This window comes from Dipodomys merriami, unplaced genomic scaffold (assembly GCF_024711535.1).
Source record: "Dipodomys merriami isolate MVZ:Mamm:240054 unplaced genomic scaffold, mDipMer1.0.p SCAF_50, whole genome shotgun sequence".
In the NCBI taxonomy this organism is placed as follows: Eukaryota; Metazoa; Chordata; class Mammalia; order Rodentia; family Heteromyidae; genus Dipodomys; species Dipodomys merriami.
The window spans coordinates 1438273-1451566 of record NW_027206069.1 but is presented as its reverse complement, the minus strand read 5'-3'; the positions used below and the strand labels follow the sequence as shown (position 1 = coordinate 1451566).

Genomic DNA, 13294 nt, shown 5'->3' with positions numbered 1-13294 from the left:
ATTCTTCAGTACCACATAAAGAAAAAGGCAGAGGTAGTGCTATGGCCCAAGTGGTAGATTGCTATCCTTGAACAAAAGCTCAGGGACAGTGCCCAGGCCCTGAGTTCAAGCCCCAGGAATAAAGCCAGAAGCGGAGCTGTGGCTCAAGTGGTAGAGCATTAGCTTCTACCTGAAGAAGCTCAGGGACGGCACCCAGGCCCTGAGTTCAAGCCCAAGACCATCATAGACTCAGAAAAGTAGAATTAGGCTAGGCACTAGTCACTCACACCTGTAATCCTAGCTACTCAGGAGGCTGAGATCTGAAGATCAGGATCACTGTTCAAAGCCCAACCCTGGGTAGGAAAGTCCATGAGACTCATTTCTAGCTAAGCACCAAAAATGCCAAAGGTGGAGCTGTAGCTCAAGTGATAGAGACCTAACCTTAAGCCAGAAAGCTCAGTGCCCAGGCCCTGAGTCACCAGCTAAAGAAGAAAGAAAGAAAAGTAGAATAGGTAGGTCCAGAGACAGGAAAAGAAATAGAAGTTAGGCTGGTAGAAAGTAAATACATGTATATTCCATGCACAGCAAATTTCTCAGCTTGCCATGAAGTTTTCATCTTTATAAACTAAATTCTGAGTGAAAAGATAAAAAGAGTGATTCTGGAGTAGAAATCCATAAAAATAAACCTCTATTTTTGTAATTTGTACTCTCAACTTGAGCACTGTCTGGTCATATCTACAATCAAAGTAGCTTCTTTGGTTTTTTTCTGTTTGCTTAGGTTTTTTCCCGTTTGGTCATCTTGTGACATTAGGTTTCTGAAATTGCATTAAAGGTTTCTGTCTTCGTTAGATCTCATTCGTCAGATGACATGTGACTGCAGAGAAAGGGCCTCCCGCCTTAAACCCTGTGTACCATGCCCCTGTTCCATAGGCCACTTAGGTTTGAACTGATAAGCTAAACTTGTAACATAAAACTATACTTATACTATATGTACATTGTAATATTTTTGTCTGACTCCTGGTCTTTGGATGTGGGGGACACATGTCAGTCTTGGACTCGTATTTAGGGCCTGGGCTTTGTCTGAGCTTTTTTGCTCAAGGCTAGTACTCTTCCATGTGAGCTACATCTCCATTTTGGCTTTTTGGTGGTTAATTAGAGATAAAAGTTTCCATGGAAGCCAGGCACTGGTAGCTCACACCTGTAATCCTAGCTACTCAGGAGACTGAAATCTGTGGATCCTGGTTCAAAGCCAGCCCGGGCAAGAAAGGCCATGAAACCTTTTTTTTTTTTTTTTTTGATAGCACTCATCTTTATTTTTTTTTTTTTTGATAGCACTCATCTTTATTCTTTTTTTTTTTTGATAGCACTCATCTTTATTCTTTTTTTTTTTTTTTTTGTCGGTCATGGGGCTTGAATGCTCCAGCGCTCTACCTACCACTTGAGCCACAGCGCCACTTCCTATGAAACTCTTTTTTTTTTGGGGGGGGGGGTCCGGTCGTGGGGCCTGAACTCTGGGCCTGGGCGCTGTCCCTCAGCTCTTCAGCTCAAGGCTAGTGCTCTACCACTTGAGTCATAGCGCCACTTCCGGCTTTTTTCTTTTTGCTTATGTGGTGCTGGGGAATCGAACCCAGGGCCTCAGGCATGCAAGGCAAGCGCTCTACCACTGAGCCACCTTCCCAGCCCCCCTATGAAACTCTTATCTCCAATAAACCACCAGAAAACCAGAAGTGGCACTATAGCTCAAGTGGTAGAGCGCTGGCCTTGAGTTGAATATCTGAGCGAGCGCTCAAGGCCAAAGTTCAAGCCCCATGACCGATCAAAAAAAAAATCAACTTGAGAACATAATTAAGTTAGTTTTCAGGTAATGATTGGTATATTTATTTCCTGACAATATTCCATTCCCTGGTAGATTTTTCTTTTTTTACAGTTATGTTCTCCACTCATCAAATATGTTTGAGTTCATAAGTGAACTTAATAAGAGATAAGACTGGAGCCGGGCGCTGGTGGCTCACGCCTGTAATCCTAGCTACTCAGGAGGCTGAGATCTGAGGATCGCGGTTCAAAGCCAGCCCGGGCAGGAGAGACCGTGAGACTCCTATCTCCAATAAACCACCAGAAAACCGGAAGTGGCGCTGTAGCTCAAGTGGTAGAGTGCTCGCCTTGAGCTGAAGAGCTGAGGGACAGCGCTCAGGCCCAGAGTTCAAGCCCCACGACCGACAAAAAAAAAAAAAAAAAAAAGAGATAAGACTGTTACAGATTTCCTATAGGACAAGAAAACAGTTCTTTCTTGATCGTTCTTGTTTTTAGAAAGGTTTCTAACTTGTTGAACTGCTCTGTCAAGCTTCCTGGCCACTTCTAGAGCGTGTGGTTCTGTGAAGTCCAGTCAGACCTTGGTATTCAGTCAGACCTTGGTATTCATGCCCTGCTTCACCTTCCTGTTTGTGTAGGTATATACGCACGCGCGCGCACACACACACACACACACACACACACACACACCCTCTCCTAATCCCTCTACACAGACACACACAGACACACACACAGACACACACACAGACACACACACAGACACACACAGACACACACACACAGACACACAGACACACACACACACACACACACACACACACACACACACACACACACACACACACACACACACACACACACACACACACACACACACACACACACACACACACACACACACACACACACACACACACCTCTCCTAATCCCTCTTTCCTAAAGTCTTTTGTTTCACTCTGGAAATAGTTTGCATTCCTCATATACTTTCTACCTTGGGCTCACTCTCCCATATCCTACCTGGGCCACGGTATTCACTCAGCTTGAATCATTAAAATATTTTGCTTTTGCATTTTGAAGATGTTTTTGTTAGCCAAAGTTTCAGGACCACATGCTACATATGTAATAGGGCACACAGTTTCGGGGCTCATTTATTGAGAGGATGCTGTTGAACAGTACTGGAGTTTAATACTCAGGGCATTGCATTTTTTTGGGGCGGGGGGGCTCCAGTCATGGGGCCTGAACTCTGGGCCTGGGTGCTGTCCCTCAGCTCTTCTGCTCAAGGCTAGCACTCTACCACTTGAGCCACAGTGCCACTTCCAGCTTTTTTTTTTTTTTTTTTTTTTGCTTATGTGGTGCTTAGGAATCGAACCCAGGGCCTCATGCATGCAAGGCAAGCACTCTACCACTGAGCCACCTTCCCACCCTCCGGGCATTGCATTTATTATGTAGTCATTCTACCATTTGAATCATACCCCTAGATTTTCCTTTTAGTACCAGCGATGGGTTTTTAGGTGGGTGTTGTTTGTTTGTTTGTTTGTTTTTGTCAGTTGTGGGACTTGACTTCAGGGCTTACTTAGGTACTGTGAGCCCCTTTGTGCTCAAAGCTAGCATTCTACCATTTGAGCCATATCACCACTTCGGATTTTTGAGTAGTTATTTGGAGATAAAAGTCTCATGGGGACTTTTCTGTCTGGGCTGGCTTTGAAAACCATGATACTCATATTTCAGCCTCTTGCGTAATAGAATTATAGGCATCAGTTGTGGGTGCCCGGCTTGTTTTTTTCTTTATAAGATTTTTTTGTAAAACATTATAGGGCTGGGAAGGTGGCTCAGAGGTAGAGTGCTTGCCTTGAATGTATGAGGACCCCTGGGTTCAGTGGTGGCTCAGTGGTAGAGTGCTTGCCTTGCATGCATGAGGCCCTAGGTTTGATTCCTCAGCACCACATATTCAAAATGAAAAAAGCCGTAAATGGCGGTGTGGTTCAAGTGGTAGAGCGCTAGCCTTGAGCTTAAGAGCTGAGGGACAGCGCCCAGTCCCAGAGTTCAGGCCCCACAACTGGACCCAAAAAAAAAAAAAAAAAATTCCTCAGCACCACATAAAGCAGAAAGAAACAGAATTGGCGCTGTGGCTCAAGTGGTAGAGAGCTAGCCTTGAGCTGAAGAGCTGAGGGACAGCACCCAGGCCCAGAGTTCAGGCCCCATGACCAACCAAAAAATTTAAAAAAAATTTATTATAGCCAGGTGCCAGTGGCTCATGCTTGTAATCATAGCTACTCTGGAGGCTGATATCTGTCTATACCAGTTCAAAGCTAGCTCAAGCAGGAAAATCTGAGAGACATATCTTCAATTAACCATTAAGAAAACTGGAAGTGGCAGTAGGGCTCAAAGTGATAGGCTACCCTTAACAAAAACAAGCTCAAGGAATAGTGCCCAAGCCTGAGTTCAAACAGGCTAGTCGTGTGCTTAGAGATAGAGCACTTACCTAGCATGCAAGAAGCCTTGGGTTCGATTCCTCAGCACCATGTAAAGCAAAAAAGCAGTAAGTGGCACTGCGGCTCAAGTGGTAGAGTACTAGCCTTGAGCAAAAGAAGCTCAGGGACAGCACCCAGACCCTGAATTCAAGCCCCAGGACTGGGGGAAAAAATTAAAAATAAAAATAAAGGTGTTATACAGTTATGTAAGTCTATAAATAAAGAGTACATTTTATTTTTTTGTTTCTTTGGTTGGCTGTGGGGCCTGAACTTTGGGCCTGGGCACTGTCCCTCAGCTCTTCAGCTCAAGGCTAGCGCCATTTCCAGCTTTTTCTGCTTATGTGGTGCTGAGGAATTGAACCCAGGGCCTCATGCATGCAAGGCAAGCTACTCTACCACAGAGCCACCTTCCCAGCCCAAGAGTACATTTTATTTTGAACAATTTCATCATTCTCTCACTCTTGCAGTTTTTCCCTCTCATCTCTACACACAGTTGTATAGCTCATTTTCTTTTTCTTTTTTTTTTTTTTGGGGGGGGGTCCGGTCGTGGGGCCTGAACTCTGGGTCTGGGCGCTGTCCCTCAGCTCTTCAGCTCAAGGCGAGCGCTCTACCACTTGAGCCACAGCGCCAACTACGGGTTTTTTCTTTTTGCTTATGTGGTGCTGAGGAATTGAACCCAGGGCCTCATGCATGCGAGGCAAGCACTCTACCACTGAGCCACCTTCCCAGCCCTAGCTCATTTTCAACATAGTGTCTAGTGATTATCACTGCATATCACCTTTTTTTTTTTTTTTTTTTTTTTTTTTTTTTTTTTTTTTGGTTTGTCGTGGGGCCTGAACTGTGGGCCTGGGCGCTGTCCCTCAGTTCTTCAGCTCAAGGCTAGTGCTCTACCACTTGAGCCACAGCACCACTTCCGTCTTCTTCTGCCTAAGTGGTGCTGAGGAATCGAACCCAGGGCCTCATGCATGCAAGGCAAGCGCTCCACCACTGAGCCACCTTCCCAGCCCCCCACTAATTTTTTTTTGGGGGGGTCCGGTCGTGGGGCCTGAACTCTGGGCCTGGGTGCTGTCCCTCAGCTCTTCAGCTCAAGGCTAGCGCTCTACCCCTTGAGCCACAGCACCACTTCTGGCTGTTTTTTCTTTTTGCTTATGTGGTGCTGAGGAATTGAACCCAGGGCCTCAGGCATGCAAGGCAAGCGCTCTACCACTGAGCCACCTTCCCAGCCCCACTAATTTTTAATATATAGGGTTTTTCTCTTGAAAATCTGCTTTATGGTTTGGTCACCTGTGGCTTACGCCTGTAATTTTAGGTATTCAGGAGGTTAAGACTTGGAGGGTTGAATTTTGAACTCAGTCTGAAGCAGAAAAGCCCTGAAGACTTCATCTCCAACTAAGCAGCAAAATGCCAGACTGGAGATAGGGCTCATATGGTAGAGATGCAGCCAAAAGCAAGAAAGTCAAGTGAGAATGGGAGACCCTGAATTCAAGTCCTGGTATTATATCATACACACACACACATACACTCACACACACAATCAGTTCATGTATTTCTTTTTTTTTAATTAGTTCGTGTATTGCTTTTTTGTTGTTGGTCATGGGGCTTGAACTCTGGGCCTGGGCGCCATCTTGCAGCTCTTCAGCTCAATGCTAGCGCTCTACAACTTGAGCCACAGTGTCTCTTCTGGTTTTCTGGTAGTTTGTTGGAGATAAAGAGTCTCACTGGGGGCTGGGAAGGTGGCTCAGTGGTAGAGCGCTAGCCTTGAGCTGACGAGCTGAGGGACAGCGCCCAGGCCCAGAGTTCAGGCCCCAGGACCGGACCCCAAAAAAAAAGAGTCTCACTGACTTTCCTGCCTAACGTGCCTTTGAACAGTGATCCTCAGATCTCAGCCTCCTGAGTAACTAAGGTTACAGGCATGAGCCGCTGGTGCCCAGCTATGTATTGGTTCTATGGTTATTATTATTATTATTATGTACAGAGGGGATACAGTTACATAAATTAGTTAATACAGTCCTTTTTTTTTTTTTTTTTTTTTGGTATGTGGGTCTTGAACTCTGAGCTGAAGAGCTCAGGGTAAGAACTCTACCACTTGAGCCGGGCGCTGGTGGCTCACGCCTGTAATCCTAGCTACTCAGGAGGCTGAGATCTGAGGATCGCAGTTCAAAGCCAGCCCAGGCAGGAGAGACCGTGAGACTCCTATCTCCAATAAACCACCAGAAAACCGGAAGTGGCGCTGTAGCTCAAGTGGTAGAGCGCTCGCCTTGAGCTAAAGAGCTGAGGGACAGCGCCCAGGCCCAGAGTTCAAGCCCCATGACCGACAAAAAAAAAAAAAAAAAAGAGTCCTATGGAATTTCCTCCCTAGGCTGGCTTTGAACCCTGATCCTCAGATCTCAGCCTCTTGAGTAGCGTGAGCCACTGGCACCTGGCCAAGAATGCATTTATTTTTGGACAATGTCACCCCTTCCCTTGCTATCTCCCAGTTTTTCTCTCTTAATATATTGGTTTGTGATAGTTTAGCCTTCTGTTTTTTGTTTTTTGTCAGTCATGGGGCTTGAACTCTAGGCATGGGCGCTGTCTCTGTGCTCTTCAGCTCAAGGCTAGTGCTCTACCACTTGAGCCACAGCACCATTATCAGTTTTCTAGTGGTTTATTAGAGATAAGAGTCTCATAGACTTCCCTGTCTGGGCTAGCTTTGAACCGTGATCCTCAGATCTCAGCCTCCTGAATAGCTAGGATTACAGGCTTGGGCCACTGGCGCCAGGCTTAGTCTTCTGTTTTATCGACTCTTCTGTGTGAAGAATAACGTTCTTGGGTTTAGAGGAAAATGTGGTTTCAGCAGGATCTTCTGTTATGTATACGTGAGTTCTGAGAGCCTGGTTTTGAAGCCAGTCTGTTGATAACCTGCTTACTCTCTGCTGTAGTGTCCCTAAGGCAGTCATTCACACACGTTCTGCAGTCTCTAAAACTGGCCCACTAATGCCAGTGACCATGGGTTCTACGATGACTATTGGTTGGCATAGTATGATTTGGTTCTGTCAGCATAAAAAAGGTTGCAGTGAGTCTTAAACCACTCTGCGGACACTGACACATAGTGTCCAACAAACTGTTGCTTTTGTTGTCAATAATAAATTAAACTGTTCAGAAGGTATGTGAGTAATTTTCCTAAGTTAGGTCGTGTAGTTTTTCTGGTTAATAATGTCACTGAACCACCCACATCCATGGGCCTCTGCCCTGCTTGTCCTGTGCCTTTAGATGTCTGCATGAGACTAAAAATTAAATTGCTTTATTTAGCTGTGTATGTGTGTGTACTAGTACAAGGCTTGAACTTGGGGCCTCACTTGGCTTTTCTTCTCAAGGCTGATACTTTACCTCTTGAACTAGCTCCACTTACTGGCTTTTTTTTTTTTTTTTGGTCCGGTTGTGGGGCCTGAACTCTGGGCCTGAGCACTGTCCCTCAGTTCTTCAGCTCAAGGCTAGCGCTCTACCACTTGAGCCACAGCACCACGTCTGGCTTTTTTCTTTTTGCTTATGTGGTGCTGAAGAATCGAACCCAGGGCCTCATGCATGCAAGGCAAGTGCTCTACCACTGAGCCACCTTCCCAGCCCCTTACTGGCTTTTTTTATTGGTTAGAGATAAGAGCTACTTTTGGATTTGTCTATCCAAGCTGGCTTTGAACCACAATCCTCACATCTCAGCCTCTTTAGTAGCTAGAATTATATGCATGAGCCATCAGCAGCCAGCTGGTGTAGTATTCAGAGAAGGATGGGCAGAAGCAAACATGTATAGATTTCTTTCGGACTATAGTACTTTTGGTGGTGGTGGTGGTGGTGGTGGTCACATGCTTGAATTCTGGGCCTAGGCACTGTCCCTCAGCTCTTCAGTTCAAGGCAAGCGCTCTACAACTTGAGTCACAACACCTCTTCCAGTTTTCTGAGTGATTTAGTGGAGATAAGAGTCTCAGGGATATTCCTGCCCGGGCTGGCTTTGAGCCATGATCCTCAGATCTCAGCCTCCTGAATAGCTAGGATTACAGGCATGAGCCCATCAGCGCCTGGCAGGACTACAGTACCAGAGTTTTGCTGTCACTGAGTAAGCTTTTAGCTTGCGCAAAAATGTGTCTGTGTTCTGACCTGGGCTAGATGTCTCAGTAGCAAACAATTCAAAGTGCTATCCCTTAATAGTAGCCTTCAGTGGCTTATTGATTGACGAACCTGCCAGGAGGGTGTGTGGAGCATCTGTTCCTTCTGAGGCTTTCTGCTGACCCTAGGGATACCCGGGCCATGTTTGTAGGCCAATGGCAACAAAAAAAATGATTACAGGTACAGTGCAGTTTATGAGCACATGCTAAAAACTCAGGAAGAAGTAACTGATTCAATGAGTATGCAACCTCAGGGCTAAAATTAGATAAAGGAATAGATGCCAGCTGTCCAGACAGAATAGCTCGTTGATCAAGTTTTGTTTGATGTGTGAACAAGGGACTGCACATGATTGGGAAGGCCAAAAGGTCAAGTTTCAAGACTGAACAGCAGAAGGTAAAACCTGGAGGAATGGCCAGGGCCAGACTGCATCACCTGAGGATGAGCAGCATGACTGTCAGGATGAGAGCTTTAGAAAATATAAGCAGAGGGGCAACGAGGTCAGGTGGTGTCAGGAAGTTCTGACTGCATTGTGGCTATGTTGCAGATGTAGGGGTGGAGGCAAAGGAGAGCAGTAAAGAGTAGGGTGAGGCCCTCAGCTTGGAGGTAGAGCCTTGATGGGGAGGACAGCCCCAGGGAAAGTACCACCTCCATACTCCAGCACTCCATCCAGAAGAACATTTGGGGGGTGGGGGAAACTGCACGGGGAGGTTGCTCAAGATTCCTGGTCCTTGCTGTTCTTAAAGGAAAGGAACTGCCCTTGGAATCCCAGGGCTATGAGAACTGAGCTGTTGTCCTGATGAACCTTCATGTGTATTGTGAGGGGAGCTGTTTATGTCAGGTGAAACAGCAGGTTGCAGCCACTGTCACCATTTTTCTGTGAACAGTTGCTGAGTTTTCTTTTTTTTTTTTTTTTTTTTTTTACAGCAGCATTCAGCTTTCCTATGAAATCTGAGTTTTCTTGTGTTGAAGAAATGAGGCTTAGCTGGGTGCTGGTGGCTCATGCCGATAATCCTAGCTCTGAGGATCATGGTTTAAAGCCAGTCTGGCAGGAAAGTCCATGAGATTCTTTATCTCCAATAAACCAGAAAACCAAGAGTGGCACTGTGGCTCAAAGCTGTAGAATGTTAGCCTTGAGCAAAAAGAGCTCAGGAACAGCACCTAGGCCCTGGGTTCAAGCCTTGTGACACACACACACACACACACACACACACACACACACACACGAGATGCAACCCTGGGTGCTAGTGGTTCACACCTGTAACCCCAGCTACTCAGGAGGCTGCAACCTAGAGGATCATGGTTCAAAGCCAGCTCAGGCAGAAAAGTTACATAGTCTCTGACTTCTATCTACCAGCAAAAATTGCTGGCCAGAGGCACGGCTCCAGTGCTAGAGCCACCAGTCATGAGCAAGAAAACTAAGCCAGACCTTGAGACACTAGAAAAAGGAGACATGTTGAGCCTCGGGGACGTGCCAAGGCCCTAAGTTCGAGCCCCATGACTGAAAAAATAAAGTAGAATAAACTATGTCTATGATTTCTCAGCACAAATTGAGAGTGTAGTGTGGCTATGTCTCATACTTGTTTGACCAGATAGACTTGTGTTTAGACATCTCCTACAGGATAGAGAATATAGACCTATGTAGACCTTGAAGGACATCATCTGTCTTATAAGCATTCAAACACGTTCTCTTAAGGATTGTTGTTTAGCATGAATTGAAGTCTCCCTACATATGATTTTTGAAAAGAAAAAGATTGCTGTTTTAAAAATGCAGGAATATGGAGCTGGGAAGGTGGCTCACTGGTATAGTGTTTGCCTTGCAAGCATAAGGCCCTGGTTTCCATTCCTCAGCACCACATAAGCAGAAAAAGCCAGAAGTGGCACTGTGGCTCAAGTGGTAGAGCATAGCCTTGAGCTGAAGAGCTCAGAGACAGGGCCCAGGCCCAGAGTTCAGGCCCCACAATGGGCAGGGGAAAAAAAATGCAGGTATAGCCAGGTGCTGGTGGCTCACACTGTAATTCTAGCTACTCAAGAGGCTGAGATCTGAGGATCTCAGTTCAAAGCTACCCCAGGCAGGAAAGTCCAATGAGATTCTTATCTCCAGTTAACCACCAGAAAACCGAAGTAGCGCTGTGGCTCAGGTGGTAGAGCCCTCCTTTCCTTGAGCTGAAGAGTTGAGGAACAGCCCTCAGGCTCAGAGTTTGAGCCCCACAACTGACCCAAAAAAAAAAAAAAAAAAAAAGTATATGCTGGGCACCGGCAGCTTGCACTTGTAATCCTAGCTAGATCTCAGAAGGCTGAGATCTAAGGATTGAGATTCAAACCCAGCCTGGGCAGAAAAGTCCCTGTGAAACTTAACTTCCAATTAACCATGAGAAGTAGAAGCTGGAAGTGGAGCTGTGGCTCAAAGTGGTAGAACGCTAGCCTTGAGCAAAAGAGCTCAGGGACAGTGCCCAGACCCAGAGTTCAAGCCCCATGACCCAACAAAAAAAAAAAAAAAAAAGGCTGGCATTTGATCCAGAATCCCTAAAATGTTAAAGAGCTTTTTGTTCTTGGATGGGTCACGGGTCTGGGGAGGAAGCTGTGCTTTGACAGCAAGTTGCTCTTTGGTCACTGCTCCATCACACTGTTGTTTCTGCCTCTGCCTGAACCCAAACCCCTCCCAGCCTGACAGAAGTGTTCGCTTATGCAGCTAGCCCTGCCTCAGTCTGTGCCACACCTTCCACCTGTCGGCTGAGACATCAGAAGTCGATGTCCATGTCAGCCTCGGGGCACCCCAAGATGATGTTACCTCCAATAGACAGTGAAGGAGATAACTTCAAGGCTATGTAAGAAAAATACACATTGCTTGTGAAACTAATGTGTACCCACTGCCGCTTAATTTTTGTGCTGTGGATTTTTATAGCCCAAGGCTTTGTTAGAGTTGTCTCCAAGGTGTCTTTCCTCTGTGTGGTTTTGGTGAAGTACATTCTGTCTCATGGTGTCCCGGTTGTCTGCCTGTATCTGTGCCTTTCCATGCTACTAAGGGCATAACAATTGCCCCCCCAAGTTGCTTTCAGCATGTGGGGTTTCACACATACCATCTGTGCGCTTCTAAACTTTTTGGTTGCATCTTCAGTTACACATGCAGTCCTTTCTTTCTTTCCTTTGGCACGATTCTCTGTGTGTAAGCAGTCTGAGAGGAAGCAAAGCGGGAAAGCTTGAGTCAGTTTCCCTGCATTGAACTTGTCCTTGGAAATGTACATGTACCATATATACCCTTACACAGTTCGGCTTCTTTTCATGCCCTGTTTGTTTGGTAATCCTATCCCACTTAACGTACCTTTTGCCTCCTGGTTTTTTCCACTGTATAAAAGGTATATGGTAGTTACAAATTTTCATGTGCCATGACTTTGTTAATACATACCTTTTTTTTCCTGCTCTCTCAGCGCTATTCCTGATCAGAGAACTCCAGTTGCCTCCACCCACAGTATTAGTAGTGCAGCCACCCCAGATCGCATCCGCTTCCCAAGAGGCACCGCCAGTCGTAGCACTTTCCATGGCCAGCCGAGGGAGCGGCGGACGGCAACATACAACGGCCCCCCTGCCTCGCCCAGCCTCTCCCACGAAGCCACACCACTGTCCCAGACTCGAAGCCGGGGCTCCACTAATCTTTTTAGTAAATTAACTTCAAAACTCACAAGGAGGTAAGTGCATGCCAGGTAATGCTGTTTATGTTAGACCAAATTCATCAAGCAAAAGCAGAAATATGCCAGGCGCCAGTGGCTCATGCCTGCAATCCTACCTACTCAGGAGGCTGACATCTGAAGATCATGGTTCAAAGCCAGCCCAGGAAGGAAAGTCCCTGAGACTCTCATCTAGAAAAAACACTAGAAAACTGGAAGTGGTGCTGTGGCTCAGGCGGTAGAGTGCTTGCCTTGAGCTGAAGAGCACAAGGACAGCACCCAAGCCCAGAGTTAAGCCCCACAACCGATTCCTGCCCCCACCCCCCAAAAAAGCAGAAATATGTCCTGTTTTGTAGATCTGCTGCCTAAATGCTTTTCATTCTGTCCATAGCTTGTGAGTTGAGAGAGAGAGAGAGAGAGTGTGTGTGTGTGTGTAAAACTGGTCTTTAAAATAAAAATTGCATGGGGCTGGGAAGGTGGCTCAGTAGGAGAGTGCTTGCTTGCATGAATGAGCCCCAGGGTTCGATTCCTCAGCACCACGTAAGCAAAAAGAAAAAAAGCCGGAAGTGGCACTGTGGCTCAAGTGGTAGAGCGCTAGCCTTGAGCTGAAGAGCTGAGGAACAGCGCCCAGGCTCAGAGTTCAGGCCCCACAACCGGACCCAGTAAATAAATAAATTAATTAATTAATTAAAAATTGCAAGGTATGAACTGGTTGGCTCATGCCTGTAATCCTAGCTACTCAGGAGACTGAGATCTGATGATCAGAGTTCAAAGCCAGCCCAGGCAGGAAAGTACATGAGACTCTTATCTCCAATTAACCACCAGAAAACCAGAAGTAGAGCTGTGGCTTGAGGGAAAAGTCAAGCTCCATGACAAACCCGAAAAAGAAAATAAGAGAGGGGAATGTGGCTTAGTGGTAGAGTGCTTGCCTAGCCCTGGGTTTGATTCCTCAGTAGCACATACACAGAAAAAGCTGGAAGTGGCGCTGTGGCTTAAGCCTTGAGCAAAAGAAGTTCAGGGACAGTGCCTAGTCCCTGATTTCAAGCTCTAGAAAGAGAGAAAAAAATTACAGAACTCAGTGTCTTTTCAGAACACTTTGGATGTTTCTGATAATTTTTTTTTTTTGGGGTCCAGTCGTGGGGCTTGAACTCTGGGCCTGGCGCCGCGCCGTCCCTCAGCTCTTCAGCTCAAGGCGAGTAGCGCCCTACCACTTGAGCCATAGCACCACTTCCGGCT

At 46.3% G+C, this 13294-nt stretch overlaps 1 protein-coding gene across 9 annotated transcripts in view; it reads left to right on the top strand.

Annotated features, from left to right (window-relative positions):
* The window catches only part of Mark3 (microtubule affinity regulating kinase 3), a 92155-nt gene that overhangs the window by 67831 nt on the left and 11030 nt on the right, over positions 1-13294 (top strand). For 5 of the 9 annotated variants that reach the window (XM_069997499.1, XM_069997500.1, XM_069997498.1 and 2 more), the window contains exons 15-16: positions 11060-11221; positions 11822-12079. In XM_069997499.1, coding sequence (XP_069853600.1) covers positions 11060-11221; positions 11822-12079 — 420 coding nt within the window. The remainder of the gene's footprint in view (positions 1-11059; positions 11222-11821; positions 12080-13294) is intronic. The other 4 variants (XM_069997501.1, XM_069997504.1, XM_069997503.1 and 1 more) reach the window with 1 other exon arrangement.